A 25,168-nucleotide genomic window follows, 5' to 3' on the forward strand; every position below is an offset into this window, starting at 1 on the left:
GACACCTGTACTCAGTTCTGAGCCCTGGTCCCTGCCACACGTATTATGTTTGCGTTTAATCCACATGTGCAATACATACACAGCTGAAGCTAGGACTTCATACTCCCAGATACATGTCCAAACGTGAACAGGAGTTGTTTCATTATTTCCTTGTTCGATTTTCTGTCTCTACAAACTTCAAATCATGGCTACATAGTAGTCCAGGTTCATCAGAAAGGCTGGTCTCAACCAGAATTACATGTAGCCTTATACAAAGGACACTTACACATAGGATCAAACCCTCTCTCATGATGGCAAAGCAGGAAACTTAGTCATCCACTTCTCAAGCAAGTGCTGTAGTTCCAATGGAAATGCAGCTGTTCCAGTTATTTAGAGCACAGTAATGCACCCAAATACATAACTTCATGTATGTGTGAGGAGGCAGTAGCCTGTTAATACTGCAGTTAGACCGAAGTCCATGAAAGACAGAATATCAAATGATCATTCCTTCATCATTTGATTGACTCCACTGTACAAGGCCCAGAGCATCCTGATCTAGTAAGATATGTTTTGAGTGTGGGGTTGGACTAGATGACTTTTAGATGTCCCTTCCAAACCAAGTTTATTCTACGATTCTACGATTGCTAAGGCTTTTGCATCATGTCAGAGATTTCCTACATCCATAATACCCATGCACAAATTATGTCTCCGTACAAAATTAATTCAGCATATCAGAAGTATTGTCATACTTCCTACATTTCATAAGACCGTTGATTCAGTCCATATAAGTATGTCTTATGAATGCATGAAGTAGTGGACTTTGCGAACACCCAGTCCATGCATGTATGTGTGACATCTTCAGTTTATCATTCTTTGCATATATGAACTGCACTTACTCTGTGTTCTACAAAGAATCTATACATGTTCAATGTTTTTCATTTTTAGGTAGTACCAATGTATGAACATGCAGAACATCCTAAACCAATTGGTAAGATTTTTAGGACTTCAGAATGGTTCCATCTCCAAAGTCTTCATTTCACTTCCAAGAGATGCACTCAGAGGAGAGTGGAACTTAATCAAAAGTAATTGAGAAAAACAAAGAATGAAATGTGATAATACAATTTAAAACAGATTGGTCTGGAAGATAAACTGTGTTCTGAGGTCAAAGCCTACAATTTCAGAGAAAAAGCTGAAATAGGAACTTAATGTTGTCTAACTCATGTGAATATTGACTTCTTCCAATGAGCTGAAAGCATGGGGATTCCTCAATGAATAGATAAAAGTCGTGTGTGGCATTTTGTGGCACCTATTGTGAAAAAAAAATGCTATCCCTTGACTAATACAGCAATATAAACCTGTCACAGTAGAGTGGTGCTCCCATGTTACCTACATGCTTATGAGCTGAGTCATAAGTTCTGTAATCTGTTTATGTCCATGAAACATCAGATTAATACAGTCTGCCTCAGCTTCAGCCCAAATAATCACCTGAAGGAAGTGAGAAGACACAGGCAAAATAGGGAAATAGCTAACAAATCTCTGAATGCTGGGCACTCCCGAGCTCTATTTCTCTGCAGTGCTAAAGCGAACAAATAAATAGATTTTAAGTAACAGTCAAAACCTCTTGATGTTTGAATGCAGAAAGGGATCAAATGCTATGGGCAAAATATATTTTTGTACAGTTCTTTGATAGAATCATACTATGAAGTAAAATCATTGTTACATACCACAACACATATTGAGGCAGCTGTAGACACAAAAACTTATGTTGCTTTTTCGAAGTAAAAAATAATAATCTCCTATTGGTTGTTTTATGGTATCTGTGATTGGTATAAACCAAGGAAACTGAAATGGAAAAATCTAAAGAATGCTTTCTTCGTGAAGAAGAATATTCATTCAATTCTGATGAATCCACAAGATAAATTTCTGCAAGAAATCTCTCTTAAATGGCATACTCATGTTAATGTCATCAGACAAAATCCTAATTACAAGGAAGATGTCTCCCTTATTGGAAAGTACACCCCATCGTACATCAATGCATACCATTTGGTTGAACTGATGTTAGGAGTTACATGATCATAGTGCATCCTGGGAATTGTACCCCAACTATGAAGTCCAAGAGAGAAAGGATATGAAGAAATAAGAGACTTTAAAGATAACTACCGTGATGCATGGATATGGAAAGATTTCAACAGAAAAGAAATTACCGCTTAGCTAAGCCAAAATTTAATTTTTGATTCAACAAGCTAAGAGGAAATATTTTGATTTGGGAATGTCAAAACACTTCCATTTGATCAGAGATACGAAAATTAAATTTACTGAACAAAATGTTCTTAACTATTTCCATAGTCCATTTTTTTTACTGCAGTTAGGTTTGATACATATGAGTAGAGAAAGAATTCAAACTACTAGAATTTATTATGACACAAAGGCAGTCTTTTTTACCAATATACATATTCATAAAAAGGTTTTTTTATTTCTCTGTATTTTAATCAGATTTATCTTCTTCATAGGTTTATCTTCTTCATTCAAATAAATTTTATCATCTTATTTTCATATTTTTGCTATTATCAGCAAGCAAAATAAATTGAATCTAAAAATAAGGAAACAAAAGAATTATACAGAGATTACTTTCAAGATGAACATGACCTGATTTACCAGAGTATTGCAAGTGTAAAATTCTTTTTAGAAAGGTATATGGCAAATTTTTGTACAACAAAGGAAAAAAATCTTAAACTTTCATTCTCCTGCCTGTAAAGGGAAGATGTCTAAACTGCACGATGCTCTCATTTTCACAAGTACTCATACCCTTCAGCCTCTCAACATCTATACTGAAAACATGCTGCAGTGATCATTTCTTCCAGCTATAATTTATGCACCGTAACTCTTCCAGTGTGGATGCAGGAAATTTATTTGAATACGTTGTTAGAGTGTGTAGCTGAGCGATTTCGCTTTTAAAACTTTGTTAAAGAAAAAAACCCAGTGAACTGGAAGAGTGACTTGTCTCCAGTATATGCTGTCTTCTGCCTTCAGGGACTCCCAGCAACCAAAGCAGAGCATGGTCTGGAGGGCAGTGAGGAACTGGGACTCTCACCTTTGGACCTTTGGCAATTTGCTCTCAGCTTTCTAAACCGTTTGCCTCAGCTGCTTGCCACAGACTATATAAACGAAGGTCCAAGTCAGAAGGCTTATTCTCCCTCCGAGGCGGTAGGGAAGAGGGGAGGGAAGGAAAAACAGAGAAAAAGAAAGTGTTTCAAGGGAGTTCGGGCCTCACCATGGGCCCCGTGCAGCTCTTGCTGCTCTTGCTGCTGCTCAGCAGTGGGGTTCTCACACGTAAGTACTGCCTCTTATCTTAGTGCTTTTTGGTGCTTTATTTATGAACCTGTTAATAAAATGATAATGCAAAAATCAACAGGAGAATGGCTTATAGTATTAGAGAGGGCAAGTGTGGCAAAGATATGATGTCTTCCCTTTGTAGGACTGGGGAATCACAGGAGAATCCCAACGTAGAAAAAGTCACAAATGTCCCGGGTGTCTTTTAATCAGATCTAATGTATTTTGCAACTTGTAAGGAATTCACATAATTCATTTTGGCCTAATTGCTTTTCTCTAATGCTGTCCTTTTAAATCCCCATGGAGATACTCTAGCTTGGAGATACCATACAGACTTATCCCAGCTGTTGTTGACCTATTTTGCAGCAAATGTGAGGATGGAGACCAATAAAGCAAAAAGTATTTGGCAGGCAATACTGATATTTGAAATACAATTTGATGGTAAAGGGACATAGTCATCAGTAGTAGTAGTAGTAGTAGTAGTAGTAGTAGTAGTAGTATAGTAGTAAAAGAAGTAGGCCAGCAGGGTTTGGGTTTTTTCCTAAGATCAGAAAAGATCAATATGGTGCTGTGGATTGTGAGCTGTCCTTGCTTGCTAAGAAGTGGCTTTTTAGAGTACAACACCGTAGTGTTACTTAAGACTTCAGGAACCTTAAGGAGGAAATTGAGTCTTGGGCCAATTATGCAGGTCTGGTTTTATATGGAGATCAAATTTATCATAAATACACCTTTGTTGAACTAGTATTCTGTTGTTGATTGATGTTACACAATTTTAAAGGATGCGCTTGTTTCTGATGGATATTAATAATGTTATTACTGTTACTATTCTAATAGTAATAATGGCATTACTATTAGTATTGCTGTTACTGTAACTAATGTTGGAAAGTGTGCAGAGAATATCGTGAAAAGTGCTGGCATTCATGTGTGATATCTGAAAGAATGACATAGCATCAAATGAATGCAGCAAATTTACTAGATTTTATTTTATTTTATTTTATTTTTTATTTTATTTTATTTTATATTTTATTTTATTTAAAATAAAGTAATATGAGACAGACTAAAGACAGATCAGAGCAAATGATTTTTCTTAGCTTGAATATTCTTCCAATCAGTGTTTTTTCCTCCAAAGAATGAACTCTCAATATTCAGAAAAGTTTTAATAGCAGAGAATTGTAGTATTACTCCTCAAAGTTGTCCTTTTTTAAATATGCAAAAAGAAAAATATGGCCATTCATCCATTATGCAGTATTTTTTGTGCTCAAATAGACTATAATTTTAAAGTAAACCATGTTATATGTTACATTTCATCTGTCTACCTATATATTTTGTGCCCATCATTTATAAACTTTATATTTCACATAGCATAGGGCTTTTTAAAGTACTTGTTAAACCTACAAGCTGGTCCTTACCAGTTTAAACCAAAATAATTTAATTTAGTGACTTAAAGATCATATTCTGAGGTCTTAGTTCACAATATCAAGGCAACTACTGTACCTCCCTTTAGATTTGACTCTACTGTCAATGTTAATAGTAGCTTTGTCATTTACATCAGTGTGTCAAACTACATCAAAAGTTGGTATGAAATAAAAAGGCCTTACAGTGAAAATTTGGCCCTTGTTTTATAGCTATAAAGTGCTTTTCCAGCTTTTAATTTGTGTTTTTATTCTTTACAGAAGAAGAAACGCCTGACAGTGGAAACCCAGGATGTTCAAGTAACTGATTTCTTGCATCTGCTTTTGTTATCTTATGTCACTGTATTAACCGAATACATCTTTCAAAGCTTGACATTTCCTATTCCATAAATCTCTTCCTCTGAAATAATTGAAACAAAAGTAGTGGCAATATTCTGAAGTCTTTATTGCCCTTTATTTTAGGTATTTCATTATCCATAATGCTTCGCTGAAAGAATTTCAAAAGTTTCCTAAGATCAGAGAATCTGAGATTGAGTCTCTAAACTTTTGAAAAGCTGCCATTAAGAAACTACCTTTCCATTGTTTTGTTGATTTCTTAATTGTCAGGTGCAAATTCCTTAATCTAGAAATCCCTGTTTATGAGATGCGAAGCTTTAGCAGTGAGGTTATGTACATTACACCTTACCGTGGGCTGAATCTCACTTCTCATTTACCCTTCGCAGCGGCCGCTAAACCCACAGAATTGCACTTGGGTATCTAGCTAAATACCTGTAGAATAAATCATCAACTCTGTCAGCAAGGACAGCAATTTCTTTAAACAAGTCAAGACTCAGGAAATGCTGACTTTATGCCCTATCTTTATAATCAACTCTGACTGGCCCTGACTGCTTGGTTAGATACATAATGTTCCACCATAGGGTCAAAGTACCAAATGGGTTGTTTTGTTTGTGCCTCTGGATCTTCAGGGGTTTTTTTCCCTTGTTGGATGCTTTAGCACCATCTCCAGGCAATTGGGTTTATTTCAGCTGCCTGAAGCAACTCAAAGACTTCTGGGCTTCATTGCGAATTTCGTGTGTATTTTTGATACAATAAATCATTTGGTATTTGCATTTCTAATCTTCTAATTTCCCTATTCCTTTTCCATTTATTTCTGTTTAAAAGCAGGAAATGAAGCAATAATTAGCTTTTTGGCTTTAGCATAGTAGATACTGGTATTGCGAAAATTTCTGAGAATGTACAGTTACGCAATGTTATAGACCAGGATAGCCAAAAGTGACAAGGATAGTGTTGATTTTTTTTATAGTAGTTAATTTTAAGGTTAATTAGATAATGTAATTCAGTTTTCAAATGTTTGTAAGATGCTGATTACTGTATGATAACTACTATTAATTCTATTAATTCTATTAATTCTATTTTGCAACGACATAAATGTAATCTCAGTTAAAACACTATTAACATATGTAAAGCTTATAAAAGTGATAGTGCAAGGAGGAAATATGATATTTATAGTACCATTCTGTTCTTCTCTCTAAGTATGCAATTCTGTGACACAAAGGGCAAGATAACATTGCCATTGGCAGATAGGCAGGCAAAATCATACAGATTTGATGGTGTGGGTTTACACCGAGATTACCTTACCTTTTTTTTCTATAAAAGTAGATTAGGATTCTAATATGTTCAGACAGTCACAAATAACCCCAGAGGGGCAATTTAGGAAATTGCTTTCCACTCAGCATCACAGCAGCGTCATAATCCCAGTGAGTTGCTCAGTCTAAACAGAAGGAACAGTAACTTCTGGTTCAGGTAGACCTAAAGTGCTGTAACACAGTCACTTACGATGCCTGATCAACACACATTTAATTTAAAATTGTGCCTGCAACTGTAATGGGAGTGAATTGTAATTGAGGACATTGTTTGGCCTACATTATGCATTCCAGACACCAAAAGAAGATCTTATACCCTTGTATTTGACACTGAGACAAATTATTTTTTTTCTTTATGTCTCTATTACCACATTCATTCCTGCTCATAGGGTTTAAAATTACAGATTAATTGTCTCATGTAATGGGAGGGTCCTCATACTTTCTTTATATGTGGCATTCATTTCAGTCACACAACACTAAGAGTGTGTTGTAAGGATCTACCTATGCATATCCTACCCAAGTCGTAAAGTACTCGTTTTCTTGATTGCAGAAGATGCAACCAGATTTAAACACCTCAGAAAATATGTTTACTCATATGAAGCAGAAACATCAAACGGGATCACGGGAACAGCAGATTCTCGAAGTGGTTCAAAGATCACTTGCAAGGTAGGGGAAGAGGAATAAATACAACCGATTGGGACTGTATACTGAATAACATGGGAACTGGCAGCTGGGGAGCATCCTTCAATGTTTTTCCAAACACAATTATTATTTGAAAGGCACATGTTGAGAGTCTTGAAGATTAAGCCCTCCCTGTCTTAGACAGAAGGCACTGAGGATGGCAGAAGTCCTTCACACCACTGTGCCAGAGCATTTCAATCCTGATCTGGCTATACTTTTACACAAGAGAGGGGGAAGACCTGGTAGTTCAATTTTCCTTATGTCCCAGGTTGAGTCTACCAATGTCCATCAAACATTTCTAGAAGTTGAACTAAAACAGCTTATCAACACCAGGAAGACGACTTGATAGCCTGGTGATGGTAACAGTCAAGCCAGGATCAGGGTTGTAGCAGTAAAAAGTCCCGTAGGCCATTAAACTATCCAATGTCCCACCATCTTGCTCAAAACTTTCCCATCATGTTTGGTTTTTGGTTTGGTTTGTTTTTTTCTGAAATGGAGTAACTGAGGAAAATATTTTTTATTTAGCGCACACTGTTCTGTCAGAGTTAAAAAATTGATCAGTGTAATGACTCAGGTTTTCATACAGTTCTTCTAGTACTGTAAATGTTCAGAACCTAAGTTGCTTTTTTACCATGTATACCATTATCCAAGCAAATACCTGCTTTCATAGTTTTTTCCCTCAACTTACCTTAAGCTATTTAGAGTACTTTGGGATCTTTCCCAACAGCTGCTAGCAGGGTGATTCTGACACTTCACAAAACCCAATGAATACCATATTTTCAAAACTGTAACTGGATGATCCTGGAAACATGATAATGAAAAAAGGATAAACACATCATATTTGTGTTTTCAGGTCGAACTGGAGGTACCACAGCTGTGTCACTTCATCCTGAGGACAATGCATTGCTCCCTGAGGGAGACATTTGGTGTTGATACTGAGGGAAGGGCCATGCTGAAAAAGTCAAAGAACTCTGAGGACTTTGCTAATGCCATGTCCAAGTAAGCAATATCAATTATCATCAATACGTGTAGCCTTAACATGGAACAGGCTGCAATGTTACAGTCCACCCTGACTGTGTTTTTCCAGGCATAGAACACGTTTCATGATAACATGGTAGATTTATAAGCTGGTTCCACAGCAAAACTCTCCCTGATATAATTTAGGGCTAACTCAGCACGGTTCTCAATTGCTAGTAGGGAAGGTTTTTTTCCATCCAGAATTTTCACCTGGAATGTTTTTGTCATTTATATCACCTACATCAGGAAATTGTTGGGTAGTCCCCTAAAAGATTGTTGCAAGTGGAATGTTCCTTCTTGTAAGCAAATTCTCAAATGGCTGTGCATAGCCATTTTAAGACAATTTTCCTTTGCTGACATGGTACAAAGACTGTGCAATAGAAAGGCATTTGAGACTGAAGTCCAGGTTTCCTATCACGATCTTTAATGACCTATGCAACTTATCTTTTCCTTACTTATCTGCTTTCATAACTTATTGCTACTACTCCCTCCACCCAACTAGTCTCGAGTGCTTGTCAACGCATGTTTTACTCACGCACCTTCATGCTTGTTTCAATGCCTCAGTATTCATTCCATCTTGTTTCACAAGCCGTAGATCTCAGACAACTTGAGTCAGTGTTAAAATATGTCTTTCAGAAAACAACCAAGGTTTTATTTAAAGACTGCAACTAGTAAAGAATCCTTCCCATTGTTTTGTAGCCTATTGCAGTAACTAATAATTACCTCATTCAAAAAATTTACTTACCTCCTCTCTGAATTTATGCAATTCCAACTTCCAGCCATTGTTCTTGATATTTGTTTGTCCTTAGATGACGTAGTCTGGTGATATCAGAATGTCCTTGCTTAGAATTTTGCTGCTTTAATAGTAATACTCTCTAATAGTAACAACAGCAAATAGCAAATAATGGTAGTCCAAGATAAACATGATGCTTTAGCTGTATCCCAGCAGTTTATTGATAACATGTTCTTCACTGGGTGACTGCAATGTGATTTGATATTAATGTTGGGGTTTTTTGGGCAGGCATGAGCTGAAATTCAGCATTCAGGATGGAACAAAAGTCAAGCTGTATCCAGAGAAGGACGAACCTCTGAATGTACTGAATCTCAAGAGAGGGATCATCTCAGCTTTACTTGTGCCAACAGAAACAGTAGAAAACGTAAAAACAATTTCAATGGTAGGTGTTTTGAAAGTATCCACTTTATTTCCTTAACAAATGGAAGAAACTTCAGGAGTAAAGTTACTCCTGAACATCATTTTCAAAAGACCTGGAAATTCAGATGAGAGAGGGTGCCTTTCGGCTAGACCAGAAAACGTCTGACAGCATGAACAAAGATACTGATTTCTTTCTTCTTTCCAGGATACTGTATATGGAAAGTGTGACAGTGAAGTTGAATTCAAATCTAGAAAAGGAAATGTTGCAGAAGATATTTCAATTAGCAGAGACCTGAAAGCCTGTGACAACTTCAGTCCCATCAGAGATTATGTCAGCCCTATTGCCATTGTAAAGGGACTAGTAAGTATATAATTAAAAATTATGTGACATAACATTCTTCACTACATAACTTAAAATGATAAACAGCTACAACAACAACTAAATTTTGTATTTATCTTCTAAAATTTTAAATAGGTTTTCTACATCCTTGCATTAGATCAGACTGTGGTTTTGTTGGCAGTCAATAGAGAAAAACAAATGCAGAGAAAGAATGTTATTACCTTCTTTCATGTTCTTCTCATTATTTCTTAAAGGATAACTTTTCATAGACAGAATTAGTAATATTGACTACATGATAACCTATCAGATCATATCCAAATTTTTAGTTTTGTGGATCAAAATTTTCAACATTCCAATTTCATGTAAAACATGTAGTCCACTAAAACCCTTATGTGTATATGATATGCAAGAGGAGAGGGCTCTAAATGCCCTGAAGTAAATGATTTGACATGTTGTTCAGGCTGCCTGTTAATCCACAATGATCAAATGCAGTTTCTTACATGAACATTGCCACATTTCTTCCTGGTATATTTGCATCTGTGCTTTTGAGTATTTTCCGTCAAAAAAAAAAAAAAGGATTTCATATCATGCTAAAAACACATTATAATTTCTGCCACTTCTACAGCTTGTTGTAGAAACCTTTAAAATTTATATAATAAGAGTGAAATTAAAAACAGCATCAGCTGTTACAAGGGGCCTGAATTACTCTAAACATTACAAACTGGTTTCTATGAAGGAATCCTTTGTTGTAGGCAGCAGGGGATCAATCATGAACTAACTACTAAGCCAAACACCTCTGTAAGGGCTGAGGGAAAATTTCAGTGGGATTTTTGCCTGTGAAGAGACTTAAGACTAAGGATTGATACTGACACAATTTTGTCTTTGTATGAGAATGATTCCAGTTATGCACCTTTGTTTCCAATATGCTGTAACTCTTAATATTACAGTAAAACTGTAGTAGCCTTTAAAACTATGTTTGTTTCCCATACTACTTGGTAAAATGACTACCAAACTATTTATTTTACAGAACATCCCATTATCTACCCTTCTAAGGAGCACTCAATTCTGTCATTACAATATTGATGCAAAGAAAAGACATATAAGAGATGCTGTCTGCAGTGAAAAACACCTGTTTCTGCCTTCCTCATACAAGTAGGTGGCTCACTATTCATCATTACTCTTTGGTTATAAATATTCACTTTAAATCGTGATGTATCACATTCTGCCCTGACTTCATCCCCAAATATGCATTTTGTTCTCAAGAAGGCGGAGGCATGGCAAGACCCTTCAAAGTTACTTAGACTCAACTAAAGCACTGAATTTTTCTTTGTTTGCTAGAAATCGCTACGGTGTGATGACGGAGGTCAACCAGACACTGAAGCTTGAAGATACTCCAAAGATAAATAACAGAAATTTTGATGGAGGTATAGCTGCAATTCTCAATAATACAAATACAGGGACAAAATATTAATACAGGTTAAATACAGGAACAATTTTTTTTAAAAAAGTGAATTAATTAAAGATGCGGTTGAGGAGACCAAAATAATTCCTAATTTTTAATGAAATTTGATCAATTTAGTCAGGAAAAAGGTTGGGGTATAAAATGGGAAAACCTGAAAAGTTTAAAAACACTGTCATTTTAAATAATCTTTGTCTTTTCATTTTAATTTTGAAATTATTCTTTATAATTAAAAAATACAATTTGCTTGGAAAGTAATTTAAATCTTATTGGAAAATAGTTTAATGAACCCTTTTAAGCTAACCATAATGTCTTACATAACTTTTAGGTTCAGCTGCCAAATGCAAACAGTTCATGATTACTATATGTTTGATTCTGAAACACACTTTTTTGACATGTAGTTATTATTTCTAGTCATAATATATTTCTCCTAAGATATATTCATTAAAAGTTGAAAAAGCAAACTATGCTAATATAAAAGGTGTTAAAGAATCATCTTCATGAAAATTTAAAAGAATTTATTTAAATAGGTATTATTCAACTTTTGGGAGAATTACATTTAAATTCGACCTCATTATTTTTAGAAACTGCTCAGCTGTTAAACTTCAACAGTTATCATATAAAATAATCTACAGAGTTTATATTGAATATATGACAGAAGATAAAACCGAACATAGTTCCTTGATAGAGACATAAAGAATGCATTTTTTTTTTATTTCTAGATGAACTGGAGGAGAGGGGACTTGCTCTGGAAAGTACAGATGCCAAATTTCCCAGGCAGGGGGATGCTGTTCTCAAAATCCTTCAGGAACTGCAGAAACTTACAGCCTCCCAGCAGAACCAGCAGAGAGCAAGACTCTTTTACAGATTTGTTTCTGGACTTAGAAGTTTGCATAACACCACTCTTGGCTCTCTTGTACCAAAGATGATGGAAACTTCAAGGTATGTTACAACAGTTCATTGTGCAAGCACACCTCATGTCAATGCCGTAGCAAATCCATTCTAAAGCTGATTATTTGCTGCAAGTGGTTTTAAATTAGAGGTTAATTAGATTTAAAGAGTGTCTTTCAGAAAGATAAGTATCATCAGAATTACCTAGAGAAAGAAATAAAGAAGAGAGAGTAAAATGTGTGGATTTCACATTTTTCCATCAGAAATGCTCAGTTGTTAATTGGAACTTGAACATCAAATCTGTGAGAACAGTATAAGAATTCAAATGGATCTGGAAGTTCTAGCCTTCTGTGAAGAACTAATATTGTTTTGATCATTCCACCCATCAAATCTTCCAAACTTATTGGAGAAGCTGAACTATAGAGTATAACACAGCCCAGTTTTCCTCCCCACCACCATCCCAAGTGTGTATGCCAGACACAAACTTGTGGATATGTTATAGCCAAATATCTTTCATGCAGTTTTGCTCAAGGACAATGACTGCAATTCCAAACTCCCAAGTCTGACTTACTGCAAAGAACACAGTTTTGAAAGTGAGATTTCTGAAGACATGGGTACAATTCTTTGGTCTGACCCTGCCCTCCACTCCCTACCCTTACTCTTCTGTTCTAGCTGGACTTGAGTCAACTTATACGTACTTTATGTTCTCAGTCTGTAGAACGACTAGAGCCTCAGTCTGGTTCAGCATGTTATATTACAACACTTATAGTAGTGGGCAAGTCCGTTGTGGAGAAAAAAAGAGACATGTCTGTGTAATGATAGTATTGTTAATACTTTCTTGTTGTTCACAGCTAATCATGTTATTAGTATAACTCATAAAACTAAGAAGCTTCTTTTTGATAAGTAATTGTGTGATTTGCTTCCAGTCACGCATAAGCATGCGTCATTTATATTAAAACACCTTAATAAAACTGTTTATTTCAAACATGCAAAATACAGCAATAACTGCAAACAAGGAATTAATTAATCAAAGTAATCTCTTTTCCTTTCAGTTCCATCACAGTTCAGGCCCTGATGCAGTGTGGGACTCCAGAGTGCTATGGTGCAGTCCTTCAAATACTGAGAACTGGAAATGTGAATCCACTTGTGGTGGACCTGGTCACATATACCCTGGGACTATTGCCTTCTCCAACTCCAAAAAGAATACGGGAAATTCTTAACATGGCCCAGTATCAGCCAAGTAGAGCTTCTTTTTATGGCTTGAGTCATTCTGTTACTAAGTAAGTAGTGATAGCATGTATTTGTATGAAATAACCTCAATAAAACATTATAATGCTTAGAGTAAACCCTAAGAGTAGTCACTTTTTGGTGATTTTTTATTATTCTCATGAATTTGCTCTTTGGGAATAAAAAATAAATAGACATCTACCATTTTCTCCTTTTGTTTCTAATGTGTTTATTTCTTTAGGTTCTACAATGAGAAGATGATTGTGACAGAGGAAATAACAGATGTTGCAGACTTCATGGTATCACTGCTTGGCACTGATTGTTCTGGGGAAGATGAACTCACATACCTCACACTTCGGGTATTTTTATTTCCTTCTTTCCTTATGCAGGCTATTATTTTAAATTGTAGCGCATATATTACTCTACTCCTCTTGGTCGAGAAAAAATGTTTATTATCTTTCCGTGCTTTCATCCCTGACAGGCTATTGGAAACATGGGTGCAGTGATGGAGAAAGCTAAACCCAACCTGAAATCTTTTCTTAAGACATGTATCAGAAATGAAGCTGCATCACTTTCAGTTCAGAAAGCAGCCATCCAGGCATTCAGGAAAATGACTGTTACTGAAGAGGTAAATTGGGTCACAAGAACCAGCATAAACTGTCTTCAGTTCACCTTGACTGTTCACAGAAGTTATTGAATATGCAAAAACATTCCCATTATTTCATACTTTTGCTATCTCCCTTTTAGCTGTCTCCAGCTTTTTTAGAACTCCTGTAGTTAGTTTAGTTTACATACACATATCAGAGAAGTTCTGCAGACTTCTGACTTAGTGGGTGTTGCTCCTTTGAGCTGCAGTTGCTTTGCATAGATACTCTCAGTTTAAATAGGAAGTTTGGATCTGTTAGAATGTCTTAAATGGAATTCTACTTATTTAAAGGTGGTTTTAACTAATGAATTGCTCCAGATTTAAATGTATTTACCTAAGAAAAAATCAGGTCCCTATTTTATACAGGCATTTTGTTGTCATCGTTATTAATAGTACAGGTCAGATTTATGTTTAAATTACAGTGACATTAAAGCACCTCCTGCAGAATGGGTGTCATTATACAGAGCACTTCAGCTTAGAATAGTGAAACAGTTTCAATATCAACAAGTTTCTACTCTAAGAGACACGCTCTTGTTTCCAGACAAGACTTAACGAGTCTGGGAGCCTGTAAACACCTGGAGATCACATCCTCGGATTCAGTTTCAATTTTTTTTTTTGAATTATTATTTATATTCAAACTACGTTTTTAATTTTCCTGCAGCAGAAGACTTTGATCACCTTCTTTTCCTAAATTGAATTATCTTTTTTCCAAAATTTGGGAACTTGTCTGCAGACCAGAACACTTCTGAGTCCCAACAATTAAAACCCGGTATTCTAAATAGCAAAGTAACCTTGCAGATATAGGATAAGAAAATCAGTTTTAATAAAGCCATAATTTCTATGACATTTTCTATCAAAAGAAATTTTATCATAATAGTTTCAATGAAACATTTTTGGTCAGTTATAGAAATAAGGTATAGAAATAGTTATGCGGTTCTGAAAAAAATTACATCCTGTAAATTATTTGACCCTATATATTCCCAAAAGAGTTTAGCAATGTCATCTACTAGCCAGCTCATCAGTGCAAACCTTTCTCTATTTATATAGGACCGCTCAGCACTTCTGAAAGCATTCCAAGAAGGGGATGCACCTACAGACAAACGTCTAGCAGCCTATCTCATACTGATGAAAAACCCTTCCCAAAGTGATCTCGCAAAGATTTTGAGAGTCCTCACAAAGGAAAAGAACGAGCAAGTGAAAAGCTTTATTGCCTCACACATTGCCAACATCCTAGACTCTGAAGAAGTAGGCATTGAAGAGTAAGTAAAATTTAGTTATATACTGGTCTCCTAGGAAGAACAAAGTTCTGGCCATATTTGCAGTGGTAGATATTTAGCAGTGTATTTTTTGCTTTTTTTGTTTGTTTGTTTGCTTGTTTGTTTTCTTTGTTTGAACAAGCACATCAGCTGAGTAAATCTATGGCTTTGTCAGAGCAGTGCCAGCTTACAGTCTTTCCCTTAAGTCTTATTTTGATTGTTAGTATGTGCAGAAAGCTAGCCATTCACAATCACCTCAATTGTATGAATGTCTGCACGTGACACAAGAAATTCCTCAACTAAGACTAAATGTGGTTTTGGAATTTATACTAATGACATTTGCATTGTTATCTTCTTTCCTAGTCTAAAAAGGCAAGTTGAAGAGGCTCTGAAAGGAAACCAGGTTCCAACAGCCAAAGATTTCAGAAAATTCTCACAAAATTATCAGATTTCCAGAAGAGTTTCTGTACCTGGAGTTGATCCCGTCTCTGCCAAAGTAGAGGGGAATGTGGTATTTGATCCAAACAGCTATGTTCCTAAAGAGACTATGCTAAAAACCACCCTGAACGTGTATGGATTTGGCCCAAGCGATATCTTTGAGGTACGACAATTATCAAAAACTTTCGCTAGCATTCAGCTACTTTCTTTCCCATTTCTGTTTGTTTATAACAACTTTCTCTGAATAATGTATTGTTTTTACAAGCTTTGGGAGTAATCTAAAGATCACTGTGCTTACAAGGAGACTTTCATTTGATCTCAATGGGCTTTAGAGCAAGCCATCCGTTATGTGATGTCACTGGCCACTGGCTGGAAGGAATTATTAAAGGCCTCAGCTAGGGTAAAGTGAACCCATCTGTAACAAATTGACTTCATGCTAATGAATCATTACTGGCACACTGAAGTACTCATAGTGGATTTTAAGTGAGATACAACCTATGTGTAGGGTTTTTGTTGGACCTCACCGCAGAGATAAAATTAATTGTAAGACCTAGCATTCCATATCTTCCCTTAAGAATCACAGACTTGTAGGATACACTTTAAATGCATTGTTTGTTCCCCAGAAAGGCTGTTTGTTGTAAAGCTCCAAAGAAGTGGGGAAACTGTCTCAGTTATTGCATTGTCCTCTTCATTTCAGCTTGGCTTGGATGGAAAGGGGTTTGAACCAACACTGGAAGCTTTGTTTGGAGAAAAGGGATTTTTCCCAGACACCGCGAGCAAGGCCTTGTACTGGGTTGACGGCAGAGTGCCAGAGCAGGTTTCCAAGGCGCTTTTTGACTATTTTGGTTACTCTCAGGATGACAAGCAGGATCAGGTACAACTTGAAAACATACTTAGAACAGCACGGCATTCCTGTCTTTACACAATAATTGCAGCACTTCCCTCTTTACTATATATAAGCCTTCTCCTCTTCTGCCAGGCTAAAATAGAAATCCTTAATGCTATTTCGCAGTGTTTTTTTCTTAATTGTATGTGGGAGGAGTCTTTGGAGACAAATCTGTAAGGAGTGCAGGTGCAGATTAGCTGACATTCACTACGTAACTGTTTAAATATGTAGTCTTGCAGATTTCTCATAAATCTGTTTTACTACTCTCTGACTGCATTTTCAGGATATCATGAAAGGAATAATGCTTAACCTTGAAAAATTGATAAAAGAATTGGGCAAAAAGGAAGCTCCTGAAGGAAGAGCATATCTGAGAATCCTGGGAGAAGAACTTGGGTACATGAAACTCAATGATTTCAAATTGCTGGGAAGCATGCTTTTAAAGAGCATTAAAACTCTTCAGACTATTCCTGAAATGGTATGTTTCTGATGCACCAATATGTATTATTAATTTTGGATATTTTTTTTATTTCTACAAGTTTTTTTTTAAGATTTAGATTGTGTTTATCTATGATGTAAAGAATGGATAATTGATACCAGCATAAAAATAAAATTATTAAAAATAAAAGATCCAGATTTAGTCTGAAGGACTCTGAGAAACCCATGAAGACTCCTGAATAACCAAGTGGAGTCCTCCTGGAAGATCAGTGAGGGGAAGGAAAAAAGGAAGGTTCAGATCTTATTGTATGATTGAGATATCTACTGGAACACTGCCCCAAATCTTAGTGTTGGCCATTATGTTATACTACTAGATTTCTAATTATGAAAATATCTATTAATATTAAGCAATAATTCATCATGTTAAAAAGAAAAGAAGATGTACTACAGTTTAGGAATATTAAAACCCTTCTTTCATTGAAGTAAAAAACCGCTTTGCCATTGACTTTGGGAAAGCTGGTATGTTACATGTTATCTTAACCAATTCACCTATGTACGTGTATGTCAAGGTAGATGATCTGTGTGTATCAAGGCAGGTGATAAAAGCTAGTATTTGTTTAAAGCTGAGATTTTGATAAACAATCTGTAGTACGTTTTTTGAAGCAAGGAATCTGTAGAAATTAGTTTCTGTACTACATATGAAATTAATTTTTCCATTATACAGTTACGATCATTCCTTGTTCAATTTTTAAAGTATGAAATGTACGTATTCCAAAGTGTAGATTTGTTAGCGTTCATTTCCTTGTTTGATTCACAGATTGCACAAGCCATCTCAAAAGGTGTTGACAGGGATTTATTTGTCCACTACATGTTTATGGACAATGAGTTTGAGCTCCCAACTGGAGCAGGTTTGCAACTGAAGTTTGCCTTGTCTGGAATAGCAACACCTGGGGCCAAAGTAGCTATGAAGCTTCATCAAAAAAGCGTAAGTCTTAACAGCTGTATTTTGTCTCCTCCTAATAATCTACAGTCTCATTTAGCGACAAAATTGTAACACCAGAAGAATTTTAAAGACTACAAAATACTCTTGAAATGAAAAAAAACCCTTACTTATTAGAGGTCTCCAGTTAATTTGTGGATGGCATTGACATTAAAGTAAGACGTAATACATAGAATAAATTATGTATGCAACATCATAAAATTTATGAATTGAAAGTATTTTAATCACCCTTTTAATCTCTGTTTATTTCTCTCTCCCTGCTCTCAAATGAGTATAGTACAACAGCTGCAGCATATGAATTTGCTGTTCAAACTAGTTACTAAAAAAATGTTGATGTAGCCAATTCAAAGTAAAAATTTTTATTTTCAATTAAAAGAAATATTAAAAATTGAGTTAAATGAACCTTTTTTTTATCTGAAAGGAAATATTTTAAAATTGTAACAATTAAGGATCATGTGACAGAAAATTAATCATCCAGTTAAAATAAAAAAATTTAAATATTTCCATTCTTTTTTCCAGTTTTAATACGTATTTTCCTCTAATTTAGTCAATATTTTATATAAATTTCTAAATAGTTTCAATTTGCTTAAACTTTTAATTTTCCACCCTATGCATGATTTAAGTAAAAATAAATAAAAAAAAAAATGTCCTCAAATTTCATGCTGGTTGCCTTTTAGTTACGTTTGGAATCTTTTCCAGAATTTTGCATTCTGTCCATTCTTTCTGTAATGGCCAAACCAAAAGCTTGAAAATAAGCTGTTTTCTGTTTAGAGAAACTCAAATCTTGGATCCATTTCTTTTTTGTCAAATAGTTTACTCATTGTTTTTGAAAATTGCCTTCTTTTTTTTTTTCTTTTTTACAATGGAAAACTGGCTCTTGTCTTCAGATTTAAAAATACATGGAAGTAGCTCCATGTACAAAATCTTTCTGAAGCATAAGTATTTTTACGTTAAAGTAGATAAGGTTCCTTGGTGTTATCATCTTGCTGTATTTGTTACATTACAGTTACCACTTCTGTGGTGCCTCTGCTTTTGTGACTTTGGAATCAAATTTTTTGAATGGCAAAATCAAATATATAAAACCTACCTATAACATCTGTTTTCTAAAACCAGTAAGATGTGTGTTGGTCCAATAAATACACCATTTTGTTTTTATTGAATAGATGCAAGCAGAACTCATTGCTAAACCTTCAGTAGCAATTGAGTTTGTAACACACCTGGGAATAAACATGCCTGAATTTGCCAGAAGTGGCGTGGAGATGAATTCTAATATATTCCATGAGTCTGGAATTGAAGCACATGTTAGTGTGAAAGCTGGACAGCTGAAATTCAGCATTCCTGCTCCAAAGACTCCAACAAAGCTCTTCAGTATCAGGTAATGAGAACTGAACTTTCAAGGCTATGTTCTTCCCTTCTTGGTTCTTCTTGTGATGGGATTGAGAGACTAGCACAGGCATGGAGAAATATTCAGTTCAGAAAAACCCCAGACATTGTAAAACTGGGATAATTTCTTTTGTAAGATAAGCAAATAGCCCAGATAAGTGGCAACTGGGAGTCAAGGCTTACAGATTCTTTGATTTGTCACTATTTTCTGAAATTTTCAACATGACACTTACTATTTCTATTATTTTATTTTCTTTCACATAAAATTATTATAATAGCAACACCTATTCTTAGACTGAATTTAAATGAACTACTTAAATCAATTTTAGAGAGGGTAAATGGCTCAATACACAGAATTATAATTATCAGTAATAATACTTGTAATAATAAACAACTTGATCGCTTAACCACCAAATATTATTTGATGAAGGCCCTACCTTAATAAGTGATTTTTATTCAGAAAGTAACCTTGTTAATAGGACAACGTCTGAACTCACTTTTCTGTTCCAGCAATGCACTACATTTGGTGTCTCCAGCCAAAACTGAAGAGATTCCACCTCTGATAGAGAACCGAGAAACCTGGACTTCTTGCAAGCCTTTCATTGCTGGTCTAAATTTCTGCACCAAATTATTGTACTCTAATGCCAGTGCCACAGAGTCAGCTCCATATTATCCCTTGACTGGAGAATCCAAGTAAGTCATATCAGCTTCAAATATGTTGATTTTGTGTTAACTAACTTTCCCTCTTAGGGCTTAGTAGCTACACTATACTCTCACATAAAGCTTACCTTTAAAAATCTTTAAAAACAGACTAGCAGGAGCAGCTCAGAAAGAGAGTTATTGAGAACTGTATGATTTCTTCTGTTTGTGGTCATGGACAAAATAGTTATTTATAAGACATTTGTTTACTCCTTCTTTAGATTTGAAGTTGAAATAGTGTCCACAGGTGAAGTGAAGGAATACTCCGCAAGTGCAAACTATGACCTGCAGAGAGAGGGAAATGACCTGATAGACACCTTAAAGTTTGCTGTCCAGGCAGAAGGTAAGAGTCTGAAAAAGCAATATGGTTTAGCTCAGTTTTGAACTGTGTCGTTAAATTGGAAAAAGATTTGTATGAATAAATCATAGTATACTTATTTACAGTATAAAATAGAATACCATTTTCACTCCCAAACAGGCCAATACTTTAACTCACATTTCATTTCATAGATGCAATCCCGGTCCAAGTTTTTCATGATCAGAGGCTGATTATTTTATCCCAAATATACTTCCTCATGATTTAAATAAAATGCGATGATGGTGAATGGAAGCAAGGAAGAAGAGAAGTTAATGGGTTCTGTATAAGCAAGAGAAAAATACCATTTCTGACAAAATATGGAAGTAAAGCATACAAATTGAGAATTGCATAAACAGCAAATTTTTCAAAGGGAGAATCTGTGGGATGGCAAGTTTATGTAACAAAAGAAGTGACGGGATTAGTGGATCAGCCCATGATGGGTTTAAAAGATGAGGAGAAAAAAGATGACGCAGTTTGTGATTCAGACTCATCAAAGATTGCATTAGATCTTCAGGGTGATATAATTTCCACTTGATTCTTTTTTATTCTCCTTTTAAGAAAAGTCCAAACAGAGTCCATAGTTGCGAATTACCAAAGTACATTATATTTTCCAGGTGTAAAGCAGCATGAGGCCACATTGACCTTCAGGTACAACAGAGACAGAAAGATTTTGACCAGTGATGTCCACATTCCAGATGTTGATGTTGACTTTGGTACAAACTTCAGAATTACCGATGAATCCATTCCTGGGAAGAAAGCATATACCTTTGTCTTAGACTTTAACAACAAGAAGATTTCTGAAGTTACTCTTACTGGCCAGATAAGGTAACTCAGAAAACCATTTAGACTTTTACAGAAACCTTTGAATAAGATAGCTGAAGGTTTTATTGAAGGTAGAAAATTTTGGGAAATTTTATCCCATTTTGGAGAAATTGCTTATATAGAGAGACATATAAACTTGTCATTCAAACACTCTTTAAAACCTTGAAGTATTTTATTTGTAATCCATCACGTATACATCAAATAAATACATCTAATACATCAACTGATCTTTCCTACTATATGTATATATATAATTTGTCTTGCAAGTTCCTTAAGCTAGTTCTTCCATGTTTGCACACACATGATTACAAGAATGACATTGTACTAGTGTTATTGCAGGTGTGATAATCCAAGGATATAAACAAGGCAAGGTTTGTTCAGAGAGGTATTCTCTTTTACTGGATATGTTCGGCTCTAAAAAAAGTTATTACATCTCCCCATGAAGAAATCTAATGGCACTCAATAAACAACAAAACCAAAAATAACTGAGAGCTTCCTGTAAAAATTCCCACGCTTCACGATGAGAATATTTCCGGGAACATCTACAGGGGAGCTAACAAAAATGTTTAGCCTGCCAGGGTTTCTAAAATTGTCTGCCTCACAAGCCCATAGTGAAATGAGCTGATCACATTCTTTAATAAACCTCAATCTTCCATGGAATTCTGTGATCTTGATGGTGCCCTGGGGAGTCTTTGTCTTTGCTGTTCATGCAGAATTGCCTCTGATATCAGTGGGAGCTTTGGACAGATGTCAGGGACCTCAATTCCCTTTCATTTGCACTAACATAATATTAGAAGTTTGCTCAAGTCAACAAAGTTACAGAGATATAAAATAAATGTGAATAAAGGAAAATTAAGCCCAGTGGCATAATATATTTTGCCAAGTGTTTTGTTTCTGTGTGATTCATAGCCACAGTCTGTATCCTTTGGTAGAGAATTCAGCTTGAGTAAGGAGTTCAGAATTCGCTTCAGGTACAACTTCACCAAGACAGGTACATATTTCCATCCATTTCAGTATTATGGAATTAATACAGAATTATTATTGTGTGTATCTGCGCAGTAGCATTATAATAATTTACCACAGTTTTCCCAAAGTAACCAGCAGAAGCCAAAAACATTCACTGAATTGGAACAGAGTTTACAAGTTTCATTCAATCTATTTTTTTTATAACACCTATTATGACTTTACTATAGATATAAATGGTGAAATTGCTCCTGAAACATTAGTGAAAAAATAGAGTGAAATATTTCATATTCATATTTACTTTTTGCTTTCACAGATATGCTGGAATGGAAGAGGCAATGGTAAGAGGCACCGTGTCCATTCCACGCCTGCAAACTGAGCTTAGCACTGAAGCATTGGTTAATTATTCACCAACCAAAGGATATCTTCAGATGAGCTCAGCTGCAACAACTCATGGAAACTCAATTTCAGAAAGAGTTATTCTCAGATACGGTAGGGGCAAAAACATGATCCACATGTACAACCTATAAATTTAAACATCTTGTTACATTAGTTATAGTATATCCCTAAAGAGAATATAACTAATTTTATCCTTTTCTTTTAAATTTATGATTTTCAGATTCTGAGAAAGTTGAGCTAGAGTGGAATTCAGGTGCCAGTGCTGCTGTGAAAAAAATATATTCTGGCTTCCCAGTTGACTTTTCAGACTACCCAAAAACTTTAGAGAAGCATGCCAATGAACTGCTGGATCGGAAAGTGGCTCATACAGATATGACACTGCGACATATTGTGTCACAATTTATTGTGGTATGTTTCAACTTACAGTAGATATTACGGCTTGACCACACAGCCCTGATGAATTTTTGCCTCCCCCATGGAAACCAAAATGGGAACTACTTGTAAAAGTCTCATCAAATTGAATAAGATGTATATTTCCAACTTTGATGGAGTCAGTCACTTTATCATATGCCTAGGGCTCAGTATGTGGGTAGTTACAATGGCTTTCAGATAACTTACTGGGAAGTCCTAAAACTTGTTATTTACTTTGAAAAACTTGTCTCCTCTTTGCAGGCAAGCAACACCTGGCTGCAAAAGGCATCAAAAGATGTCCCCTATGCCCAGAGTCTGCAAGACAAACTAAGTGGACTGCAGGAACTGAACATTCAGAAAATTAACCTCCCTGTTATCACCATTCCTGAAGAACTTTTCCTGAAAAGGTAGGGAGAGAAACTGGGATAGTCAGACAGGAAACTGAAATGTGTGTTCATATCACATTGCTGCTCTGCCTTATGCATAAGGATTCAAGGAACAGTGTTGCTTGGTAGTGTCTTCAGAATACACCCACAGCTACCACTGTGATGATAGAAACATGCCTGCATAGTTTTCCCAGGAGCTAGGGAAATATTGATGGCTGAAATGAATGTAAAGGACAGCAGAAGCTAGTGTAAGATTGGATTACAAAATCAGATGGAGAACAGTCTTGAATTTATCTCTCTTAGTGCTGGTTTTCCATGCACTATCTTTCACTGTGGTAATATGAAACTGTATGTTAATGACACACATCTCTATCGCTTCCATTGTGTTCCTAAGCTAAGTATCAGTAATGAAAAAACTGATTTTTCACCTATGTTCTTATCAGCAGTGCATATTAGAATAATAATAATAGGAATTTCTACTGCTGTGTGATATTGGTTTTTTAACCACTTGATGCAAAGGAACACGTTTTTAAATATTTCCTTAATTTTCATCTTAGGATGTATCTCTAAGTGTAAAAAGAAGATTTTGTAATATGAAAGATCAATTAGGCAAACAAGAAAAGCATCTTTGCCAGCTTATTGTTCATGCACAGATTAAGGCAGCATTTCCTCCTGTTTTGCCTTTTCATAATTACACTTTTTCCCCACAAACTTTTCAGCTGACAATTCATTTTTTTCAGTCCTAGCTCTTGGTCACATGGTAGATTTGTATTTATTTTTATTCAGAATAAAATAAATGCTGAATATTTGGATGAAACTTTTGAAATGCTTATAATCAGAAAGATAAATTCTTGATAATTTACGTTCTTGTAACTTCTAATGCTAATAAGACTTTTCATGCATTTCTATAAGAATACCTCACTTTTTAGAAGAAGAATATAGTCACCTTTTTCAGGTACTCAGCATGACACATTACACAAGTGGTTCTGGAGGAATTATTTTTTCCTATATGTCAGCTATTTTCATTCAAATTCCTTCATTTTGAGGATCATTTTCATGCCAATACCTCTTTTAGTGAATGTTTATAAAGCAGATTTAGAGTAGAAAATCAAATGCAAGATTCCTAACAGTTGTGTATTTACCCCCTTGAATGACACTCTCCACACGTGAGCTAAAATTAGTTAAGCTCTGAACAAAGAGTCAGGAACCTTTGAATTCTAACGCAAGGTCTTACAGAAAGAATGTGTTCTGGACTGCTTGACCTATCAGTCTCCCTGATTATGAAATAAGGGGAAAAACATTGACAGAATTCACTGATATTGAAGGTGCTTTCGGTAAATTCTGATAGATGAGTGCTTCAAAAATGCTGGTAATAATAGATGATCATTACATTTCTCTCTAAACCTAAAGCCAAGACATTGATATAAGCATGTAAGTAAGCTCAGAATCATGGGAATAGTAGGAATCATGGAAATTTCTGTACATCTATCATGGACTTACAGGTTTTAATAGAGTTGCTTTTGTTTTCTAGTGAAGGCCGGATCAGATACAGCTTGAATAAAAACAGTTTTCTAATTAATATCCCGTTGCCATTTGGTGGAAGATCATCCCATGACATAAGGATGCCACAGACCGTTAAAACACCTCCTCTGGTAATGGAGTCAATGGGAATAAGTGTGCCATCTCAGGAATACAGAATCCCGACATTTACTGTTCCGGAATCTTATCCTGTTCGTGTGCCTTTATTTGGCACTTTAGAGCTCTCCGCTAACGTGTACAGCAACTATTACAACTGGACAGCAGCATACACTTTGGCTAATACCACCACAGAGAAAGCATCCAGCATAAGAACTACTTATACCACAAACGCTGATTCAGTTTTTGAGCTACTTTCCTACAGTTTGAAAGGTAAGAATGTGTGCTAATACTGCAATGTTGGCAAAACTATTTTGAT

At 35.5% G+C, this 25,168-nt stretch overlaps 1 protein-coding gene across 1 annotated transcript in view; it reads left to right on the top strand.

The window, feature by feature from the left end:
• The first annotated feature begins 3,143 nt into the window (after positions 1-3,143).
• The window catches only part of APOB (apolipoprotein B), a 35,871-nt gene continuing 13,846 nt past the window's right edge, over positions 3,144-25,168 (top strand). Inside the window, exons 1-25 of the mRNA XM_054820703.1 lie at positions 3,144-3,309; positions 4,983-5,021; positions 6,915-7,030; positions 7,899-8,044; positions 9,084-9,237; positions 9,421-9,576; positions 10,583-10,707; positions 10,894-10,979; positions 11,737-11,956; positions 12,958-13,185; positions 13,374-13,491; positions 13,614-13,760; positions 14,826-15,037; positions 15,398-15,635; positions 16,170-16,346; positions 16,642-16,833; positions 17,611-17,778; positions 18,957-19,168; positions 19,687-19,869; positions 20,097-20,218; positions 20,848-21,058; positions 22,335-22,510; positions 22,638-22,825; positions 23,090-23,235; positions 24,746-25,122. Coding sequence (XP_054676678.1) covers positions 3,252-3,309; positions 4,983-5,021; positions 6,915-7,030; positions 7,899-8,044; positions 9,084-9,237; positions 9,421-9,576; positions 10,583-10,707; positions 10,894-10,979; positions 11,737-11,956; positions 12,958-13,185; positions 13,374-13,491; positions 13,614-13,760; positions 14,826-15,037; positions 15,398-15,635; positions 16,170-16,346; positions 16,642-16,833; positions 17,611-17,778; positions 18,957-19,168; positions 19,687-19,869; positions 20,097-20,218; positions 20,848-21,058; positions 22,335-22,510; positions 22,638-22,825; positions 23,090-23,235; positions 24,746-25,122 — 4,195 coding nt within the window. The 5' untranslated portion in view covers positions 3,144-3,251. The remainder of the gene's footprint in view (positions 3,310-4,982; positions 5,022-6,914; positions 7,031-7,898; positions 8,045-9,083; positions 9,238-9,420; positions 9,577-10,582; positions 10,708-10,893; positions 10,980-11,736; positions 11,957-12,957; positions 13,186-13,373; positions 13,492-13,613; positions 13,761-14,825; positions 15,038-15,397; positions 15,636-16,169; positions 16,347-16,641; positions 16,834-17,610; positions 17,779-18,956; positions 19,169-19,686; positions 19,870-20,096; positions 20,219-20,847; positions 21,059-22,334; positions 22,511-22,637; positions 22,826-23,089; positions 23,236-24,745; positions 25,123-25,168) is intronic.

This window comes from Grus americana, chromosome 3 (assembly GCF_028858705.1).
Source record: "Grus americana isolate bGruAme1 chromosome 3, bGruAme1.mat, whole genome shotgun sequence".
Lineage (NCBI taxonomy): Eukaryota > Metazoa > Chordata > Aves > Gruiformes > Gruidae > Grus > Grus americana.